Consider the following 23,948-nt stretch of genomic DNA (forward strand, 5'->3'; position numbering starts at 1 on the left):
AAACTGAAAACGACAAACACACCAATTCACAGTGCTCAATGATTCAATTATTATCATTAAAGAATTACAGGACAGACGGGGGGTAACGACATGGTGTTTTCACGGTAATTAACATTACATAAACTGACCAATTAAGCTACGATCTTTATCTGGAGATTCATAATTACATGTACGTCCAAATTAGATCCGTTAAATCCCAAATGATCATCCTTTGTGCAGAGATTTCTTTTTTTTTTTTAATATTTTTTTTTTTTAAAATGTGTTCAATTTAACAAATATTTTATTTTTTCCGATTAACCGGTTACAGATTTTCTAATCGATTGCCATCGTTCCGACCGAGTAATCGGTTAACCGGTTACAAATTGTCATCCCTAATTATTATTATTATTATATTATTCTGATATTTCAGTTTCATGACTTTTTTTTGTAAAGAGACTAGAGATCGAATTAAACTCTGCATATTAAAAAAAATTAAAAGTAAAGAACCAACTCTTTTTCTTATGAAGATATATACTTTGTTTACCTTTAAAATTCAAAGATAGCCCGAAAAGGGTAAACCTGATCTTAGACTTTAAAAGTCATAAAGTTTCTCTGCAGAATTTTGGAGATCAAAACGAGCGGAGCAAAGTCTCAAGACATGAAGTAAAGAAAAAAAAGCTGCCAATTTAGAAGGAACCTGAAAGGACAAGGTTCACTTGATATAATATTTGGCCCTGAGAATTTCAAAAAATTAAAGTTTATGCTGAATCAAAACTTTACATTGAAAATAAAGGTTGGATATATGCTTGTTAAAAAAACAAACCCGAACTTTGAGAATGTGTCCCCTGTATACTGTTTATTCGTGGTCAAATCATGCACGGAATGCGTATTTCCGGAAAAATCTTTAAAAATCAGGGACTTAAAAGCATTTTTCGATAGGTCCGCATTAAATCACCACTTTGAAATTTTCACAAATGAAACATCGATATGAAAGCAATTTATATGCAAAAAATTACGATGGTGATATTGTGCGGACCATGTTTACTTTCAAAAAATGTGTTCATTTTACAGCATGAAATACACATGCATTAGCCGGTGTTTTAATAATAGTGAGAATATACCTCGGTACCATCGCTAAAAATCCTTTAATATAAATCATAAAATCATCACATCAATATTATGAAGATCTGGTATGTATTAATTCTTTACATGTTGTTCGAATTCAGATACATTGGGCCTATAGGCCTATTAGTATATCTACATGTATATAGCATCTTACTTTCGCGCCCCCTAAGTAAGCGACAGTGGTCCGAATTAAACTATAATCTGAACGTTAGGTGGTTGAAAAAAGTAGCAGTTCAGAAAAAAATGCAGTATTTACATTTGTCGTATAAATGTTATTTTACATTTAGTTTATAACCCAGTGCCTGTGTCCATAATCATGTCAAGCTGAACATTAAAACAATTTATACGTCATTTTTGGAGTTGAACTATGTTCAATCTCCCTGGTCATCACGGGCTTTCTAAGCGCAGTAATTTGTATTGATTATATAGTGGCCTTCCGTGGGGCTTCTGTGTCGACCAATTTACTCCTGTGATATTCAATGTAAACTTGCATAAACGTCCGCCATAAAATAGTCCATTTCAATTTTCTGAATTTATCTAATTTTGATAAATGATATGAAACTAAATACAATTGAATTTCATTTAACTTAATTTGAATACTATATTTTGATTAAATTAAAATTGATTTATACAGAACTAAAAAAAAATGTTGAAAATTGTCGTCACAAACCTCCTTTGCAGCACAAACAGCGGCACCTATAAACAATGAGAGGGAAATTAACGACAACTCTGCACATGTGACTATATGACTGCGCGAAACCTCTTTGCATTGACTGACGCGTGGTAAAAATTATTTCACAATCAAAGTTATACCTTTTTTTTAGCCATAAATATTCGAAGTTTTCAACAATATTTATTTGGTAATACAATAAACATCAAAAGAATAAACAAACTACATTGATTTGGCTATAATTGAACAATTGTTCGTTTAATATTGAATCCTAACACGTTTAACATCGAAGAGGAAGAAAATCGAAGAGAAGGTGATTAACGTACACAGAAAGATAAAACTTTAAGATAAATTACTAGATTAAGCTTTTTGAGTTTTCAAGTTGTTTTCATGTGGCATAAAATTTATAAGCATTTCACATATGAAATTCTTGATAAAATAAGTCGGAACAGCCAGGTCTGACATTCGAACTACATGTACGTATGTAAATTTTAAGTGGGAAAAACAACAAATTATAACCGTTTACGTTAGATCATCTAACAAGCTGAAACTTTTTTTATTGTTATTTTTCAAAGTTCCAAACAATTAATAGTCATGTGATGAAGGAAATAAACCATGGCAAAATCTTGCAAATATTTCACCTATGCTTCTAAGTATATTAGGACAGATACAAATGTAAAGTCTATACAACTGTAAATGAATTTACTGTGCAGTGATTTTCGGAGCAGAGTTGTCAAAATTTTTGAATCACTGTCAGACATTTGGTCTGACAAAGTCAAATGATCTGTTTGACTGGACAAAGTTTTGTCAGACCAGATACATGCATCTTATTTTGTACGCTGAATCGCTGATAAAGGGAAAAAAATAATAGCACTAAAATAAGATGCCTTTTAAGTTTTATGATATTCGATCTCACAAAAAGTCCTATCTTATGATACAGAGTCTCTAATCAGAGACATGCTTTAACAATTTTGATCGACAATCGTCACCATACGGACGATTTCGGTGTTTTGTGGTCCTTACCTAGGCACAGCGTTTCAGAATTTGCATCACGTTCAATGTTTTAAACGGTCGTTTGGACCACTGTTTTCTTGTACGTTATCGGTCCAGAAAATTCCTTATCGACCTTGCCGACAAGACTGAGTGTTTTTGATAACTCTGCAGATAAGAATTACTTATAAAGAAAGAAGTAAATGTGTGACAATTTCAGATGACATTAATTTTTAATCCTCAATTTCATGAATTTATCGGCATTCAGTGGGTCACGTGTACAACACTAGTACTGGACTTGAAAAATGATGTGTTACATTAATTAATGCATTTCAACATGTCTGCATATAAAAGTGTATTGCAGTAGTACGTCATCATTGAAAAAATGTTTCATTTGATTTTATTAATAAAAACAATTAAAATGAATGAATGCATGCGTGTGCGGATACAATGGCTTATTAAGACCAGTGATCGATATGCGAGAAAGATCGATCCTCATAATTACAACAGTTTTATTTCTTGCAGTAGCTCGTTAAACTACGTCTGATTTTTAATTAAAAAAATCAAAACAGATTCAAGTCGATCGTTTTAATTCATTGAAAGTTTGAAAAACTTGTCCAGCTCAGCTACATGTATATAGTATACCTGAAATTCAATTACATTGAAATTTGTATCAAACCAAAATCACAAATAGTAAATGTCACTCGCGTTGCACAGTTGTTCAACTTCGTTTGCTCTAGAGATTCAAAGTAAGGTGTTAATCATTACGTCGTGGGTTCGAATCCAACTGCGGTATGCATTTAGAAACGGACCCTTCGGATTAGACCGTATAAACCGAGATCCCATTTCGCAGTAGGTGCTGGCACCTCCCAAAAAATCCCTCACTGCTCAATGGTTCTGAGTGTCCTGTATAGGTAAAAATTTGCAGCCCTAGCCTCCATTGGCAAGTGGTAGTGTCTCTTCATGAGTAAAAATTCTCGAAGAGATGTAAAACAAGCAAACAAAAGGCAAAGTATTCAGAGATACTTACTTCTATATAGAAATTTCTTGACATGAAATTAAAAATTATGGGATTTAAAAAAAATACATAATGATTGAGTTATAAAGATAAAAACATTTTGATAGAAAAATTAAATACAAAAATTCTATAAAAATTAATTATTGTGTCCGAAAAGAACCAGTTATACCCAAAAGATAATATCAACTTCTTGTTCCAATCAGAGGAAGAAAAAAATGACGATTTAGTGTCTGGTGATGGTAACATTGAAAATAAAGTGCCAGTTGGTTGTTGGCACCAAGGATCTTGTATATATTAGAAGAGAGTAGGGAGGGCTTTGTGCTTCAAATGCTTTCATAGGTATTTTAAATAGATTATCAATGTCCGAAAAAGTAAAGAAAGGAGCCCAGAAGATAAAGATTTTATTTTCAGAAATTGGGATGAGCTGTATCAGCATGTCCATTAATATTTTACAGATTCATATACTACTTCCAAATGATTTAAAAAAGTTACGTTTGTTTTGAGAAAACTTTGCTGCAATAGAACCATTAGAATGCAAACCATTCAAAGTTGTGTTGATTCAGTTTGCTTAACAAATTAAGACCGCGGAACATTAACTGGCAAAATTGGAAATATGCAACTTACGTCATCTCCATCTGTTACCGTCAAAATGTTAAACGATAAACAATAAAATGGGTGGGTACAATTTGACACGGACGTCCGAGAAAACATTGGATTGAAATTCTAGTTTGAAATTCATTTTCAATCCACCTCAGCTACGCAAGAACGTACGGTGTTACTGATTGACCAAGAAGACAAATAATTTCAATTTTGGAATAGTTTGAAATTTATATAAATCAGAATTTTCTGTCCAGTGTATTTAAAGAAATATAAAGGGACAAATATTTGATTTCTGTTTGGTATGTGAATGTGTGTGCTGGGAGGGAGGGGGCTGAACGATCTTGGAATAAATATGAAAATTTTCTTTTAAATTGACATCCCCTCCCTGCTTTTGTTTGTCAAACAGTTTTCAGTGAAGACAAAACTAAAAAAAAAAAGCTTTGTCATCCTAGAAATAAATATCTTCTATCATGTGGAGACATGATCTGACTCGACAATTTTTGAGCCCCCCCTCCCCTTCTAGAATAAAATGGTCGTCCCCTGAAAAAGTAATCTCTGTCTTCTTTTACTTTTACGTATCCTTAAAATTATATGCTAAAGTACTCATATAAATATGAATGTCAAACAACATGTATTTGGGAATTGAAATTATTTGTCTTTCGGATCATACATTCACACTTTAGGTTTGAAAACAGCTCAGGTGGATTGAAAATGAATTTCAAACTAGAATTTCAATCCAGTGTTTTCTCGGACGTCCGTGTTGAATTGTACCCGCCCATTTCATTGTCTCTCATTAAACATTCTGATTGTAACAGATGGAAATTTAAATGACGTAAGCTGCATATTTCTAATTTCGCCAGTTAATGTTCTGCACTCTTATATTATATGGATTCTATGTGAGAATTGGCTAAAAATTAATTTGGTATATTTAATGAATTAAATAAATTGGGATTTAAGTTGAATGTATGTGTGCAGGAAAAAATCTTCATAATTGCAAAACAATGTTATTAATATTGTGTAGATTTAGAGACCCCTCAGAGTTTGATATCGCCATATTGATTTATGCTGACACATTTTTTTTTTCATGACAGGCACGTAGCATAGGGGAGGGGGGAGGGGTCTGCCCCCTTTTTTTCCAAACATGAAATTTATAAAAAATTTAATATTGTAAATGTTCATTGAAAGTCCGTCCCCCTACTGTTTGTTGCAGAATATTCAAATAGGGGTGATGTAGTAGTGTATGAGTAAAATTTGATACTGAAAGAAGTTTGAAACCTATCCCCACACCCAAAAAATAGAATTTTCGAGCCCACCCCCCCCTTTCAAAAACGATGCTACGTCCCTGCATGGGAATATTAAGTGGTAAAAGTTTTTGAAAATCTGAATAAGAACAACACGGTTAAAGTCATTAAAGTTACTCAGGTGAGTATTGTGGCCCATGATCTTCGTTATTCAAATGTTTTTGAAATTATTTCTTATGTTTGATGTTGTATCTCTATCAAATCTGCAATAGTTGACTTGTATCTAAAGCATGAAAAAATGTTCCGATATTATAGCTCCTTTACTTCCTGTTAAATCTTTCACATTACAATGTTCAACTCCCATGAGTACTTTCAGTACTTTGATTGAAAATTGACGTCACAATGGTTTCGCCGATCTATTTGGCCCGTTTTGAAAATGGACTATTTACATGTACATTTACATGAATAGTTTAAGCTATTATAGTGAAAATTAGAGGCTAAGTTTCTAAGATAGAAGACAACTTGGCAAAATATCACAATAGATTTAACAATGCGCCTCTCAGTGTAAAATATGTGCAATGTAGATCAGTTCCGAACATAATCTACATTGTCATATATGTTTTATCAATGACTTCAGTTACCTTTTTTGAAGAGTTCCATAAAAATAACCCGTAAAGCCATATACATCACATAAATGTATTTTGGTCACATCATTTCTCGAGATGGTCAAAAGTGGGTAATATATAGCATTTTGTGTACTTAATAAAATTAAATAAAGGTTTGGTGTAATATTAACATAATGTAAAGAAGAAGAAAACAATTAACTTGGGGGGGGGGGGGTATAAATTACTACTTGAGTGATGATATCGGATGGGAGGGGGTCGGGTCCAATTGCTCCTCCTATATTCTTATTATTACTATATAAAGATTGACAGACCTATAGAAATTGTATATAGCATAGAAACATAATATACCGGTAGAAGTAACGAGTGGAAGAGGATAAAAAAGTGTTTTCTTTTGATTGTCAACAATCACATAGTTTGCTTGTGATCCTTCTGTATTAATATCCAAAAAAGTATTACCTATTTGTGCGCACATGCAAAACTGAAATTCTGACTTGTTTACTAAAGCAAATATTAATATTTGCTAAGAAATGATAAGTATATATCCACTGATATCTGTGCATAAGTGAAATATTCTCGAACGAGGCTCGTACATGTAATCGAAGAAAATATAGCTGATTTTATTCTTGTTAATTTTTTCAACTGGAGGGTAAAATTTAAATAAAATAGAACATATAAAAGGATTAATAAATGTATACACAATGTATATATAAGCATCAGATTTACTGTGAAATGGATTCCTCGGTGCTGGATTTTGTAGAAAATGTCGTTCTCACAGGTTATTGAAATAATGACCTCCTGGATATCAATGTCAACAATCTAGTACGTATTCAAAAGCGGTACGTGCACCAGCCCCCCCCCCCCCCTCGTTTGAGATTTTTTTTTGTTGCTTGTGTGCATTTTCTTCGTTTAACCTGTTTATACTCTCAATTTATCCATACGTAACGGTCAGGCACGTAGTTTCAGTGCCGTATCCAATTCGAAAAATGTTTCATGTCGGAAAAAAAGTGAACCTACCCCCTGCATGGGTAAATGGTAAAGTTTTACTTGAAATTTCATTACCACGATGAACGTAATGATAATTTTTCCACGTCACCCCCCCCCCCCCCACTTTTATTTTTTTTTACTTTTTGTCATCTTGAAAATATACACTTAATTAATTATCAATAATTACTTTACTAAGTAATTACTAATTACTTTAGTCCGAAATATCTGACGTTCTCTTGGCTTTTTTAACGATTTGAGATTTTACGTGCCAGGAAAACGTCAGAACCGGCGCCATTACGAAAACTGGAAATTTCACCGTCTCCTACCGGAGCTGATTTTCAATACTTGCGAACTGAATTATATGCCGAACTTACAATTTATCAGTAGCACAATGCTTCTAGTACTCACCAATATCGATGAAAAGAAAATATCACTCCACATTTCGATACAGGTCTTGCAAGATTTTAAAATGCACGAAATGAAAACAAAACTCTACCGTTTGATAAAATGTTTTCACCAGACTGTATATTTCATTAAAAAAAACCCATAAAAACGATGTTGGCGAGTACTAAAGGCATTGTACTATTAATAAGTTGTGAATTCAGCATTTAAATCGGTTCGCAAGTGTCGAAAATCAACCCGAGAATGCCGCCTCCAGTTAGAGGCGGCGAATTTCCAGTTTTCGAGCGCCGGTTCTGACGTTTTCCTGGCAAGTAAAATATCAAAATCGTGAAAAAAGCCTGGAAAACGTGAGATATTTCGGACTATAATTACTTATACTTCAATTTCTACGCCTACTATATGTGATAAAAGAACTATAAATATTTCATGTAATCAAAGTTCTAATTGAATAGATCCCCCCCCCACACACACACACACATAGAACATGTAAAAAGTATCAACTGTACTGTCTGCTTCCTTTCCCCCGAATTACAAAATAAAATTAATATTGCTTTCTGTTTGTTATGAACAAAAGGCCATCTACTTTCAAGACTCAGGTTCACAATATTAAACTGAAGTATTCTTAACATTATATTAGACCAAGATAAAGTAATTGAATACAGTATTTACATATTGATTACCAATGTAAGTAAACAACAGTGATTTCTGTTCACTAACACTCGATTGTCTTTGAACAATTTACCTGGGGAAATATCGTCACAAAGGTATATCGATTACTTAGAGGAAGTAGTAAGGGATCCGCAGGGGGGGGGGGGGGAGGGTATCCGGACTCCACCCCAACACCCACAACTTGTATAAAATTCATATAGTAAAATACCAAAAATATGAAGGGGGAAAGGTCAAGTAAACTTTGTAAAGTTGGTAAGATATGTAGGAAGGTAAAGTGACATCCCCCTTTCAAAATAGGTTTTTCAGGTTTGGGTTAGTTTTCTTTTCTTTAAATAAGGTTTTGTCCTTTGGGTCGATCTATTTTTTTTTTTTAGTTGGTATGACCCCTTTTTCTGGGAAAAATTACAGGAAAATTCCTCAATTGTGCTGTTAAATTTTTCCGCGAATCCACATTGCTTTTCCGCGAAAAATCCTTCTTTAGTATTTTTTTTCTTTTCCGCGAAAATCCTCTATTAACCAGGTAGTACATTTTGCTCCTTGTCTTCCACGGGGATGAATTATTGTAAAAGTCGCTAAAACATCGTTAATAGACCAAGTAGATTGTAGGTCATCTACGCAAGAACCTATACATCTTCACAATGTCAAGGTTTTGTGAAATCGTTCCTATTTAAAAAGTTTGTGAAGAGAAACAATATCATAAAACCATGACATTGTGAAGATGTATAGATTATTACGCATAAAACGTCATTAAAACATGCTGTCTGTTCAATAACCCTAATATATTCATGTGTGTGAACAAGCTGCAATTTTGAAGGGAAAAAAAATGATAAATTAATAGCTGATAACTTCGATGTTGGAATATTTCCGAACAGCTGAAAGAAAAGAATAAACGACGGTTCACACGTGCATTCCTTTTTTTTCAAGGATGGGCTCTGCCTCTGGACAGCGCAAATAAAATATTTTAATAGGTAGACACAGGTAAACATGTAAATCAAGCCGCAGAAAAGCAATGTCAGGTATGGAGCGTAAACTGTTGTTGTTGTTGTTGTTGTTTTTTTAATATAATGCAGATAAGCAGGAAGACCAAAATCTTGCGAGCCATACTGACATAGTATTACACACAAAATCATTTTCTTGAACACCTGCAATCAAAATCCAAGAAAAAGTTTAACGGTCCTTTAAGTCTGTTTTACAAAGCTTGGCAATTACGGATCGTCAAGTTAAAAAATAAAGCCAATACTTTGCTTGTTACAATGCGGGGCTCGGAAAGTCAGAAATCCGCTTAGAGTGTACTGTACATGTACACCCCTTTTTTCCTTATGATTCAAATATTTTTGAAGCCAACCATACCAATTGATTTAAAGATTTGTCTTCAATATACCAATACATCGAAATGTACGTTTATAGGAAAATGCGATGTAATATACGTACGCAGTAAAATATACATGTAAGCTGGATTTATTTTAAAACATGACGTCCCTTTCTTGTTCATGACGTCGCATAAAGCAACGTCAAAATATCACAACGTTATTGTAAACTTTTACGTTTATATAAAACATAAATAAAGCTTTGTACATGCATATATTGACAATTTCATGAAAATATATACTCTCTCAAAGAGTTTTGAGAAGTTTTGACACGGGGCCGAATTTTGCACCAAACGCACCTTGTCCTTTGATTAAGTTCCAAAACAGTGAAAGCCAAACAAATGTTGCAAAATGTCAATGTCAAATCTAAAGAAAGGAGCAATACTGCGCGATCACAAAATTATGAGAAAACTTAAGTTGAAACCAGTTATGATACTGAAGCAAATAAGTGAATAGATAAAGTAGAGGAATAAATGAGAACACATTGAATAGTTGGGTACAAACTGGAACACAAAACAGAAAATTTCGTAATGCCAACAGTTGTTTTAAAGAAACTTTGCAAGTTCCATCCTATAGCTATTTCACGTCTCATAACAAGGATAAACGGTATCAGTGTATCAAAAACATTTTTTAATGAATCATCTATGAGAGGAGTCATTACTTCAGATCCTTAAGCTTGTTTCGAATTAGATGACACTTCACAATCAGATGGTCCTCACACAGAGATGTGCACTGCTTATTGGTTCCAAATTTTGTTCATCGCATTGAAATGTCAGGGTTCTACTCGATCTTTTTTCCAGCATTTAACAAATCTCTGAAATAGAATTTTCCGCTAAAATAAAGGAATATATGTTTTTCCTTACTGAAGATTACATAATGTGTACCTTATTTTCAAAATAAGTATGAATGAAGAAGTTGAATACGTACACAGTTGACAAAAGTGAGATTCTATCATGGTTTCAGTTTACAGTAAATGCATCGGTTGACAATATTAGAAACATTAATCATGGCATCCGTACCTCCTGTACAAAAAGTGCGTCAGTAGACAATATTGGAATTGTTATTGTGACATTCTGTATATGCAAAAAAACTTATTATCCACTCGAGTTTAGCCCCACCCCACCCTCCACCCCGTGAAAATATTGGAAATGTTATAGTGGCATTCCATGTATGCAAAAACTCATTATCAACTCAAATTTAGAGCCCCCCCCCCCCCCCCTGCGAAATAGTGACCTATTTGGACACATCTTCTCAACCACTATTGATCACGATAATCCATAATGATTAGTTGCGGACTCTCGTGAGAATACTGAAACGGTTGTATATAGTAATTTCACAGAATTTTCATATGTACTTTACAAACCGTAGACCTGTCTAGACCAATAAGCTTGATAGTTTTCCGTTTTCTATAGTTTTGACATTCTCTATAATTTAAGTTTGGTTGACTTTACATATATTTTTTTTTATATTTTAAATAATGTATTGAATCATAAATCTTTTATCAATGACAAAAAGTCTTTTCATGAAGCTTCTTTAATTTTGATAGTACAGTAAAGAATTGATTCAATTACATGTAGATAATAAAAAATCAACTACAAACTGAAGATCAACAACACCAATATTTCACGAGAGTTATTTGGTATTTATAAGCGAGACAACATTTTCAAGAATTCTGGATATTGTTGTATGTGATCTTTTAGAATATAAATACACTCGAGAATGAGATTTTTCGCGAGCAGAGGGTAAATAAATGCCTAATTACGCAATAATAAAATTCTCGCGAAGAAAAGTGATTTACAGTAACATCGATCTATACAAATTTAAGTTTCTTAATACATATGTATATATAACACACACAGTTCAGAGTGATTCTCTGCATTCCTCAAAGAATATGAATAATTGCTAGTTTTAATCGTATTTATTGGCAAATGAAGGAATTCATGTACCATATCAATCTGTAAACATTTAGAGTTCATATTCTTACATTATATAGCTACAAGAATACTTTGGAACAGACTGGCGATAGCATATGCAAGATATATGAATAGGCGCATTGTCAGTCTTCACGTACCAGTTTACCAAAAAGAAGTACCAGTTTAATAGACCACTATATGCAAAGTGGGACGAACACTTCTGAAGTTAGCTGCATTGTGATCGACTGAGCTAATAGGCAAGGCTCAAAATTAATCTACATTGCTTGACACTGCTCACCGAAGAGTTCTAATTCCATGGTTATTTTTTTTTTGCAGTTAGAGTGATCTGCCCCTTTACATGGAAATTCCTTTGCAAGCTAAGAGTTTGTGAGGAGCGTACTGGGTCCAAAACTATTTGATTGTGAGGATGAATTCTACAGTAAATGGCAAAATTTGAAATGGGTAAAGTATTCTTAACATTATATTAAACAAAGATAAAGTAATTGAAAATACCATTTGCATGTATTTTTCCCAGTGTTTTCTGTTTACTAGTATTTCATCGTCTTTAAGCATTTTTTTCCGGAAAATTATGACAGTTACCCGAACTAGATAAACTCAGAATATATGTGCACATTTATATGACAAAATTCAATTCAGTAAGTGTTGAGAGCTTCCTTAATGGTCATGATTCAGAACATAATTCCTCTGAAACCAGCATTATAAACATTTCTTTAATTTTATCGAAGAGCCAAAGCATGCAAAGTTACCTTTGTCCGCTGCATCTGCAAGGTTTTATTGTCATCATTATTTTCATGTTTAAGTTTCTTATATTGTACAGGGCCACTATTTGCCGGTATTTCATAATCTTAATCATACTACTTAGCTCATGTTTTTAAATGATAATTTTGATGTTTGTCTTTAAATATTATAAAATAATTACTTATTGGATTGAATAAAATTCTCCTAGTTACTGTAGATTTTTTTCTATGGTCACAGAGACGCACATAAAACATAAAGATAAAAATAGGTTCATGCGTCACCACATGGTCAGGTACACGGATATTGCACGATCTTTTATTTTCTATTGAGGCCTGGGTCCACAATTGTTTCTTAAAGGGACTAAAGTCATCATGAGGACAAAGCAACAACTTCCGACAAAATTATCTTTTCAGGTATACAGGATCAAGGATAATATCATAGGGAAATGTCCAGGATACTTCCCAGACTCGGATGTAGATGGTTTCATATTAGTTATGTGGTCACTGGTCACGGAGAAAATTTATGCATCCGAATAATAGCTCGTACAATTACGGCATAAAATACTAATAAGGGGGTTTAAGGTAAAGGGACTAGTAGAAGAACATCTCCCTGACAGAGTGCTTGCAAAATCATGACAGGTAACATTGTTATTACCTTGGAAATATGTCTCAAAGCAGGGAACCCCCCTTTTATTAACAAATTTTGTTTCTTACCTTGTGTGTTTTTATTACAGTATACCGTACAAAGTCATTCTCTAAACATAAGAAAAAGTACAATCTGCTTGCATAGAACGACATATGGATGTGGTTGAAAGGGAATTTTTTTTTTAGAAATTACAAGCTCTTACATTTTTTAATTAAAAGGGGGGAGGGGGGCTATCGATCCACACTTCGGGCTCCTAATTACCCTAGCTCTCTGTTCACTTTTTCACTTTGATAAAGCTTAAATCAACTTATTGTTGTCTCTTGCCAACTAAACTCTGATCTCCTTGAATTTACCTGACAATAAGACGTCGTTTGTCCAACAGAACACAACACATACTAAGTACAATTGGCCATTTTGCTACATAAATAATCTTTATTTCAATCTTTTATACTGCTTTCCAGGCAAGAATGCCTTGCTTGTATAAACCAAGCACTCATTTTTATTTTGTTTCTATATAAAAAAAAAAACATTCTTTCTTGTATTCTCATTCCATCAAATAATCTGTTAATTAAATTATATACAAGGATTTCTTGATTAAGCACAATTTAGCAAACGGGAGTAACTCTCATTTGCTTCACTTATTACAAATTTTTGTACTCTGTTTGCCTCCCGGATACCCTGGAGCAGAGAAAGGGCACTTTAACTTAAATTTATAATAATTTACATTATTATTGTTGCATTTAGTCTGTTTGCTTAATACTCAGGGAAAGAGAAGATTTTCAAAGTATTAATGCATTTTTGTACAAGATTAATAGAGCCCCAACCAAACATCAGAACCCCTGACCCAGGGGCCATGATATTCACCATTTTGAAAGAGGCACCCTTGCTTATCATAACTAGGCATTAAGTTTGTTTGCTTAATACCAAGGGGCAGAGGAGATTGATTAATTAATTGATTGTATGTTGATTAACGTCCCATTCGAGAATTTTTTACTCATCCCGGTGAAGGACTTCAAATTTTGACCTTTACTCGGCACTCAGGGCAATTGAGCAGTGAGGGATCTTTATCGTGCCAACGCCTGCCGTAACACGAGGCCTCGGTTTTTAAGGTCTCATCCGAAGGACCCGCAACTTTCACTTTAAAGTGCCGAGCGCATGGCGAAGGAACATTTGCTACCCATTTTTTTTTTTATCGACTTAGGTCAGTCGCGCTACCGACTGAGCTACCGTGAACTGTGGGCTGAGGAGAAGATGTTCAAAGCATAAATTCATTTTCAGTATATGATAAATAAGCCCCACCCAGGGGTCATATCTTTGACAATTTTTGAAGAGGTACCCTTCCTCATCATAATTATCTACTTAGTTCATCGGCTTAATACCCAGGAGCAGAGGAAAAGATTTTCAAAGAATTATTGCATTATTAGAGCCTCGCCCTAGTACCAGAACCCCTGACCCAGGGGCCATGAAATTCAAAATTTTGGAAGAGGCATCCTTCTTCATCAGAGGAGAAGATTTTCAAAGAAATAGTGCATTTTCACTATACAATGTATAAACATAAGAGCCCGGCTCTAACACCAGAATCCCTGACCCAGGGGCCATGAAATTCACAATATTCGAAGAGGCACCCTCCCTCATCATAATTACATGTATGTAGTTCATCAGCGTAATACCCGTGAGCAGAGATCCAACTTAACACCAGAATCCCTTACCTAGGAGCTATGAAATTTACAATTTTGGTAGACGCACGCCCCTTCCTCATCATAACTATCCATTTAGTTTGTTTGCTTAATACCCAGGAGCAAAGGAGATTTTGAAGAAATAATGCATTTTCACTATATATTCAACAGAGCCCCGCCCTAACACCAGACCCCCTGACCCTTGGGCCATGAATTTCACAATTTTGGTAGAGGGCTCATACCAACAGTTTGACTGCTTGATGTCCAGGAGTAAAGAAGAAGATTTTTAGAGATTAATTTTGGTAGTTTTAGCCCCACACCTCAAGCCCCAGTGGACAGGGACAACGAAATTCACATTTATTTTTCCCCTTCACCCATAGATACTATATACCAAATTTGGTTGAAATTGGTAGAGCGGTTTCAGAGAAGAAGCTGAAAATGTTCAAATGTTAACGCACATCGCACAACGACAGACGAAAACAGATAGCAATAGTTCACCTGAGTAAACTCAGGTGACCTAAAAATATACTTAATAAAGGTCAGTATTATTAAATTTAAACTCCTGCAGTAAATCTGCGCACAATATCGATCAGGAGTTATCGTTCATTATTATGTTGGATAAGCATGAATATACATGTTAAAGGCGTTGGAAGATCGAACAGGTAAGTTTCCAGATTGAATGAAAGTAAATTATGTGTACACCTTGCAAAAACTAATAAGTACTTTTTTTTAAAAGAAACTTAGGGGACTAGTGCTACATACGTCAAAACTATATGCATCAACAGAAGCGTTTATAATGACTATAAGATTCTGTGTACATTTTTATTCCAGGATATTGGATCTTAACGAATGCCTATAAATATGTATGATACATAATGATACATAAACACATTGATACATGAGAATGTAGTACCCATTATCCTAAATATACTAGTATATTCTTACTTAATACGGACGGTATTGGTTAATAAACTTGCATTCAAGTTTAGACAGTAAAACAAGGCAGTTTGACTTGTAGTGAATGTGACTTACATTTATGATATTTTTTATACAAATTTTATTTGAGAAGCTGTTTCTTAAAAATAAAAGTAATTTCTTAATATAATGAATTAAATCCTATTCAAGGACACTTTGTAAGTACTAGTGATCAAAATGTTGATAAATTCTTGTTACCATCTATGTTCTTCCTTAATTTACCAGACTTATGAAAGTAAAATTTATTACATTTCATTATTATCATTATCCTTAACATTCCTTTTAACTAGTACCTCTGCGTTAAGTGCGATTTCTCATAATAATAATAATTATTATTATTATTATACACAATTTATAAAGCGCTAAATATAATATAAATTACTCTAAAGCGCTGTATACCAATGTAGACATAAAAACTTTACAAATATAAGAACTTAAAAATTACATGTCAAACACCTTAAGAATATACACGCACATATACATGTATATATATATACATGTATATACTTTAAAAAGGATTAGAAATATTTCCGTGTAAAATGCTCTTCTGTCCAATGTTAAAAGAAAATTTAAAATAAATGAGCAGCTTTAAAAGTAAGTTCTTAAGAATAATCTGGGCACGCTAAAGTAAATAGATAAGTTTTTAATATTTTTTTTAAACGATTAAAATTTCTAAATGAAATTAAACACAATTTTAGAAATTTACAGTCGTTTTGATAATTTTTCGAATGTCTACCACTTCCGAGCATTAAATACCTGTAGTTACTAGATCTATATGTACCACGACCGAGAAATTTACATTTGTCAGTTTCTGAATGTCAGAAATTCTGCTCCACGCAAAATGAACGTATTTTTGATTTGCAGATGAATCAAGAATGAAAAAACACCAAAGACAAACTAAATCTGCTACCAGAGACAGGTCTGTAGGCAAAGAGACGGTACCCTTGAAAACGTATAACCTCCGGAAACGGAAAGTGAGAGTGGACAATATGGACAAGGTGTGTCATTTAAGTCATTGTCATTGATAAAACAGGCTGCTTAAATTCTGCTCTGGATGCATAAAGAGTCCAATATTTTGCTTGGGATTTTTTAAAAATCGTCTTTAGTAGACAACTTCATTTTTATGAATTTATAAGTCCTTGTGTATCTAAAGTTTTACTTTTGTTTTCTATGCATGCCCAATTTATAAGTCCTTGAACAGGTTAAGTTTATATGCATTATTAATGTCTAGTCTAATCGCATCTCTACTTTTTAACATTATGTCATTTAACAATATTAATCCTTCTAAGTTAACTTAGCATTCAATAGCTCTTCTAGCATTGACTTCAGAAGGTTGCCAAAAAATAAAAATAAAACATACAGACCTACACACACACCAAACTAAAAATAATAAAAAGAAATTTTAAAAAGTTCTATGTGTGAAACAAAATATTTTATTATCAATACCAATCTTGAACTATAAATCGCTTCTTTTTTCCTCTAACTTTGAACAATGATAGTATTTTTTTTTTAGATAATAGTCCAACAAAAGTCCAAAACCCCAAACGGAGACGGATCCATTCAGAGCATAATGAAAATATTCCGACAAAAGTCCAAAATTCCAAACGGAGACGGATCCAGTTAGATCATAATGATAAAAGTCGGACAAAAGTCCAAAACTCTAAACGGAGATGGATCCAGTCAGAGCATGATGATCAAAGAACAGATAGTAGAGAAACGCAGTCAGCTAGAGAACGTAAACATCATCGTACGGATGTAGGTGAATCAAATGATAAAGAGGCAAAACATCAGGGTGTCAAAACGAAAAAGCCATTGAAAAGAAAAACCGTGAGGAAATCGGAAGAAGATGCCCATCTTGATGTAGGATTTCAAACGAAGAAGGTTCAGAGAGTGCTTCGATCGTCAATTAAACACACCAAAGAGAGGAAGGAAAAAGTAAATAAGCACCCTAATTCTAAACTGAGGCTACAATTGAAGAAAAACGGAGACAAGAAAGAAGAACTTCAAGGTAGAATTCTGCCCGAAAAATTTAAAAACCAGGGTACACAGAAAAAAACCACAAAACCACGAGTAAGATGTTCGGCCTTTAATAGAAAACCCATTCCAAAGAAGGAAAAACAATTAAGAGCAAACAAACGCCTGAATTCTAAAGCCGAGAGCTTTAAAAAGTCAAAAGCAAAGATGATCAATCAAATTTTGCCAAAGAATAAAGACATATTGGTTCAGGAAAAACAAAATACTGTACCAGACGAAACGTCTGCAAAAACTTTTTCCAGCTTGTTTTTAAAGAAAATAAAAGTAAAACTTCATCATACTTTAGACCACACATGGGCAAACATACACGGAATCAGTGTATCTGAAGATGATCTAGTATGGGTGAACCATTTGGTAAACACAGTACATCTTCAAAATACAACAGGAGAGGTGATAAGAACTTTTGAATTAGACTTCAGACCTGTATTCAATTGTTGCACACCCTCTGGTGACGTTTTTTTAACACAGGGATATGGTGCCAATGCCAAACCTACTATAAGCTTATTATCACGGGAAGGAGATATAAAAGTTGTGGCCGATCTTTCTTCGTACGCTTCAAATCTTTGTGGAATTTTATGCCAAGATGAAAGAATATACGTTGTTGCCTATTGTGCAGAAGATAAAAATTACTTTGTTATCAAACTGAATATAAATGGAGAAGTTGAAAACGTTTACCATACACAGAAGGCGTCAGATAACATAAATCAGATCATATCTCTAAATGGTCAAATAGCTGCCATTCGCACAAATTCAGACGGTTTGATGCCTTTGGAAGCCGATCGAATTTCCTCAGTAAAGATGAACAAAGTAAACATGACTTTGTATTCAGCGAGTGCATCAGTGGACAAGTTAGGGAATGTTATCATGGCATCAAACGCATCCCTCTTCATCATCAATCCAAGTCTGGAGTACATGCATGAGATAGATACTGGTACTTCTGAAGAAATCATCTCAACAGCTGTTGATCAACAAAATCAGTTGTGGTTCGGTACCAGATCTGGAAAGTTGTATTCTACAAAATACCTTAAATAATTAACAGCGTTCAGTTAATGTTTCAAAGAACTTATTGGAAAGTTAATTAAATCAAAGAATCGAAAATACAACAAGGAAAAACAGAAATATAGAAAAGGAACTTTTATTAATTTACTATTGCTGTATCATATATACATATAGTTGATATGAACTGTACACAATACATTGCGAGTCCACTACCAAATTAAAGTTACATCGACTCTTTTAATATAAATTAAGTCGTACCAAAATTTCGGGACCTAAAACCCCAAGGCCAAGCAAATGCAAAATATGAAGATACCCTACATGCATGTTCAACTTATGGATTGGGATGAGACTGATTGTATCAAGAAACTTTATTTACAAGTCTCAATGACTCTTGCTTGACAATCATCGCTGACTTTCTGTACATTTCCTTAACTATTTCTTGTTCAGCAGCGAGCTTAAATGATTTATTACAGTACCAACCAGACCCAACCTGACACAAAGCAGTCCCAGAGCGGTCCCGGGGACTGCTTTCTGGGACTGCTAAAGCAGTCCCAGAGTTGTCCCAGAGCAGTCCCACAGCGGTCCCAGCAGTCCCAGCGGTCCCAGAAAGCAGTCCCAGCAGTCCCAGACAGCAGTCCCAGCAGTCCCAGTGGGCGGGGTTAATTAGTTTAATGGGCGGAGCTTACTCAGAATGAGATTACCAATAAACAATGTAACTATATAAAAGGCAGTTGAAATTGATGAGCAATTCTCTCTGAGTAGTATCAACAAATATTTACAATTCTTACGCGACAGTCATTTCTGAACTGTTAAGAAAATCACAGTACGCGTATAGAAACAAATTATAATTATTGAATGAAGAAGACGTTCACACCTATTAATAACATGAATATTTAAACACAGTTATTTGGTATATTAATTTTTAACCAAAAAAAAAAATCTTTATTTTTTGTGATTGATATTGGTTTTCATATTTATTATTTTTTTTATATAGAAAATTAAACTTGAATTGTTTATTTTATACCAGAATTAGCTTTAAATAGATAATAATTATAGAGCAAGGCCGATTCTCATACTATACTCTGAATGCATTTTTCTTAAGTATTGGAGCTTTTGAAAAACTCTTTGTTAAACATTGCCGAGTATTATATTTCAGTCATGATTATTTTCAATGACTTCCCAATTTAATTATCTTTAGATTCTCAGTTTTAAGTGTTTTATTATATAAATGTTCGAGTGTACATCTTTAAATCACGCAAATGGAACCCTCAGATTATGTTCAAAATTAATTAATCCCGAAATAAAGAACTAAGTACGTTACGTATTATTCGAAGGCCCACAATTTTTCGTATTTTGATATACAAGTTTGCAAAAATATAACTACTATGTACATGTAGAAGAAGATTGGTAGTTTTGATATATGCATAACAAAATTTCGCAAGTACGTTGATTAGAGGTATTCACAGGATTTAAACATCCGTTCTTTCCGGAAATTGCTATTTTTTCCCACTATTTTTACAACAAATTCCCAAAATTGAAGTAGTGCACACCCCTCGAGCAAAATAAAACATATATATTTGAAAATAATTTGATAAAAGACAAGCAAAAATAATGCTAAGAATTTGCTCGAGGAATGTGCAGTATGTTAATTTTGACATTTCATGACTATTTCCGGTGGCGGATACCAAGTTAGTCGAGAGGCGAGTTCTTATCTAGGAGCAATAATAATGGTGTATTTCGTGTAATAATGTTAAAGAAATAAATTTATCATTGATTGACCATATTTATATTGCTCATACAAATATATTTGTCATGAAAATAGCATAAAAACTAAAAAAATGTTTTATAGAAATGACAAATTACGATATTTTTTTAATAATAATGGTGCATTTCGTGTAATAATGTTACAAAATAAATTTATTATTGATTGACCATAGTTATATTGCTCATACAAATATATTTGTCATGAAAATAGCATAAAAACTAAAAAAAAAAAAATGTTTTATAGAAATGGCATATTATTTTATACAACTAAGCCTTACACTTGCTAAATGTTGCCAGCAAGAAGGGAAGAGATCAATTTAATATACTAAAGCAATAAAATATAAATGTTCAGCTGACAAATGAAATCACTAAAAGTATTATTGCAGAAAAGAAAATGCTTAAATCCTAGCCTTTATTTCATCTTGCTACTGAAACGGTCTAGTTGACGTCTGCATGTATGTAAATAAATTACGCAAGAAACTCAACGATGACGTCACAATAGGTCCCCTTGCAACACATTCTTTTTGGAAAGGGGGGGGGGAGATAAATTCCCAATCTTTTGGATGCTGTTGGTCAGGACTGATTAGATTAATTAATATTCTGAAGTCTTGTATTTTCAGTCATTTATACAAGTGCACGGTTGATGTTTCAATATATTTTTAGATTTTATAATACACACACAATATAAGCGTGTTGCATCTGCATCTGTATATTGTAGACATTGCCGTTAATATTATGAAAAGCAATATAAAAAACAAAGGCTCATATTTCACCTAGTAAAAGAGCCACAGCGCATTTGATAGGTATTTTCGCCTACTCTACTGGTGATTCCTTAAATTCATTGTTTAACCAAAATTTTGTCATACAATCTTAGTTTATACATGCGTAAAACCATACCACACATTAATGATATTTCAATATTAATAGTTTCCTCATATGATAAATATGAAAATTATCCAGTTTGTATGGAGCATATAGTAAATATTGAGGTATCCACCTAAAGATGACAAACTGTTGTCAAAGACCACCCTTAACCAGGAAAACAAAAACAAAAAAAACTTTTGAAGGATTTTATTCGGATATGACTGCACTTCTAATTTTGGTTAAAAGGTGGTCTTCATATTGAAAATGATGAAAATATATATTCAATTTTTCTGCTCATATAATCGTAAGATTTAGCAATCTGTCTTAAATTTATTCATTCAACGTCATTGACTTCGTTGGCGCAATGGTATGATTGCTGGAATGTAAATATGGTGATAGCGAGTTCAAGTCCCACATTTTTTCCATTTATGCTTTCTTAAATTTGTTTTTCTTTGTGTATCTTTTCTACGTTTTTCTTTATTACGTTTTATGATATACATAAGTTCAGAAAGTTATAATATACACAATATACACTTTGAAAGTAGCTCGAAAAAAAAACAGTCCTAAACTATTTTATTAAAGTTTGCAAATTCATAGCTACTTGTTTTATTTTTATTGATTTTATAAATCTTTTGTCTCAGAATTTGAGTACTGAACAAATTAAATGATTGTCAATTGACATACGTGCAACTACGAAAATATAACACTCGTCCTCAAATCATATTACATAGTTTGATCTTGAATTGAAAAGGTATATCTATATATAGAATCAGGTGATTTCCTTTTACATTCTTGAGTCAGCCGTGTCGTCTGAGAGGCAGCTATGGCTCTTTATTTTTTACCCGTATATTCTACTTGAGATCATTCCACATATACCAGAGTTGTAATTTCTTATCTGTCGAGGATCCAGTGAAGTTAAAAGAAGACTGGAATGAGAAAGCGACAGAAAGGTCCAAAAAGGAATTACGGACCAAAAAAAAAAAATAAAAAAAAGCTGTATCGGATGATGGGTTCACTTTTCACAATGTTACCTGTATAGAAAATTCTTTTACCCCATTACGGCAGTGTAAGTGTATCACACAATATAAGTACTGTGGAACATAATTATTTGTCAGTGTGGACAAGTCTGAAAACAAGTTATTTATCAGGCACGAAGAATCAGGGACGCAGGGCCCCTTCCCACTTTTTTCCGAATTTTAAAAATGTTCATTAAAAGACTAGCCACCCCCCCCCCCCCCACATCTATTTGCTGTAGCATAGGTAAAGTTTAGGAATTTAGTGTATTGGGGGAAAATTGGTTGTGGAAAAAAAAAATGAAAAAAAGTTTGAACCTACCGTGACACGGGGCCTCGGTTTTTACGTCTCATCCGAAAGACCCGCAACTTTCACTTCAAAGTGCCGAGCGCTTGACGAAGGAACAGTTGCTACCTATTTTTTATCGACTTAGGTCGGTCGCAGCCGTGATTTGAACACACGACCTTCCGATCACGGCGCGAGAGCTCTACCTGAAATGGATTGAAAGTGCCTATATTCATTTTCTCCATAGGTTTGGTATCAAAGGCTCACAATACTTACTTAAAGATAGGCTCATATTGAGCAAAACTTCAAGCAACAAAGTCGAAACTTCAAGCAACAGTAGTTATTTATAATTATATTTACGTATTTAAAAAAAAGATCGTAAAAGTGTTCTTCAAAAGAGTAAATGTTTATACATGTTTATTTTTATTATATTTATTTATTTATTTATTTTTTAATTTATTCATTTTTTTTTTTTGAGAAGCTATACTAAGTTGGTGAAAGTTGCTAAAGAAAATTCGATAGAAGGTTGCCGATGCCAACTATCCAAGAGAAGTGCTACAGCTTGTTGGGGGGGGGGGGATACTTGATTCGTGCATTTGAACAGAACCATCTGGAGACATATAAAATTATTAATCGAATGACAGTACTTTTTCAGTTGTTTTTTTTTTTGAAACTTTTTCAGATGACAAGACAGAAACGTTTTAAACACACTTTGCTTAGATAAATTCGTGAATGGCGTCGCGAGAATGGGCTGGGGAATTTGCCCTTTCAATGTTATCTATTAATTAAAATTTCAAATACATTTTGAAAATATCTTTAATGCTTTCTCATAAAATTTTATAGGGAATCTGACATTTATAAAATAGTGTTAAAAGTTTTAATGCAATCTTAAAAACAAACCAAGTAATTCGCATAAAAAATAGTCTAGCTTTTAAAAATCAAACTCTTGCTTGAATTAGAATAATCGGATACTTATAATAAACGTACTATTAAATATACGTTACGCATTTCTCTCTCACTCTGCCCCCCACCCTCTCTCTCTCGTTTTAAAATCATATAAATTAATCTTTTATTTGTACGTATATTGTCGGACCCAAAAACCAAACTGTTTGTCTCACTCTGGGGCCTTTATTTAACCATTCGATGGGTCAACAAAACGCATTTTGCCCGAGAACCTAGTCAATAAATGTTTTGTTATACCTTTGTATCTTGTGCAGGCTTCCATGATGTAAATTTACTTAAATTACACTGCGGTTAAAATTGGTCAATTTCGTCACTGTCGAACACCAACGATTGCAAATGAAATTTAACTGATCCCGCCCACAATTTTAACGTAAGCGGTCCAATTT

General features: G+C 33.5%; 1 protein-coding gene across 1 annotated transcript; it reads left to right on the forward strand.

Annotated features, from left to right (window-relative positions):
• The first annotated feature begins 16,628 nt into the window (after positions 1-16,628).
• Positions 16,629-19,181, forward strand: LOC133181582 (uncharacterized). Its single transcript, XM_061316106.1, has 2 exons — positions 16,629-16,650; positions 17,153-19,181. Exons 1-2 carry the CDS (start codon positions 16,629-16,631, stop codon positions 18,703-18,705), a joined length of 1,575 nt encoding a protein of 524 aa, XP_061172090.1. The 3' UTR covers positions 18,706-19,181.
• The last annotated feature ends 4,767 nt before the right edge of the window (positions 19,182-23,948 follow it).

This window comes from Saccostrea echinata, unplaced genomic scaffold (genome assembly GCF_033153115.1).
Source record: "Saccostrea echinata isolate AGI-Se365-2 ecotype Australia unplaced genomic scaffold, CSIRO_AGI_Sech_v1 ptg000001l, whole genome shotgun sequence".
In the NCBI taxonomy this organism is placed as follows: Eukaryota; Metazoa; Mollusca; class Bivalvia; order Ostreida; family Ostreidae; genus Saccostrea; species Saccostrea echinata.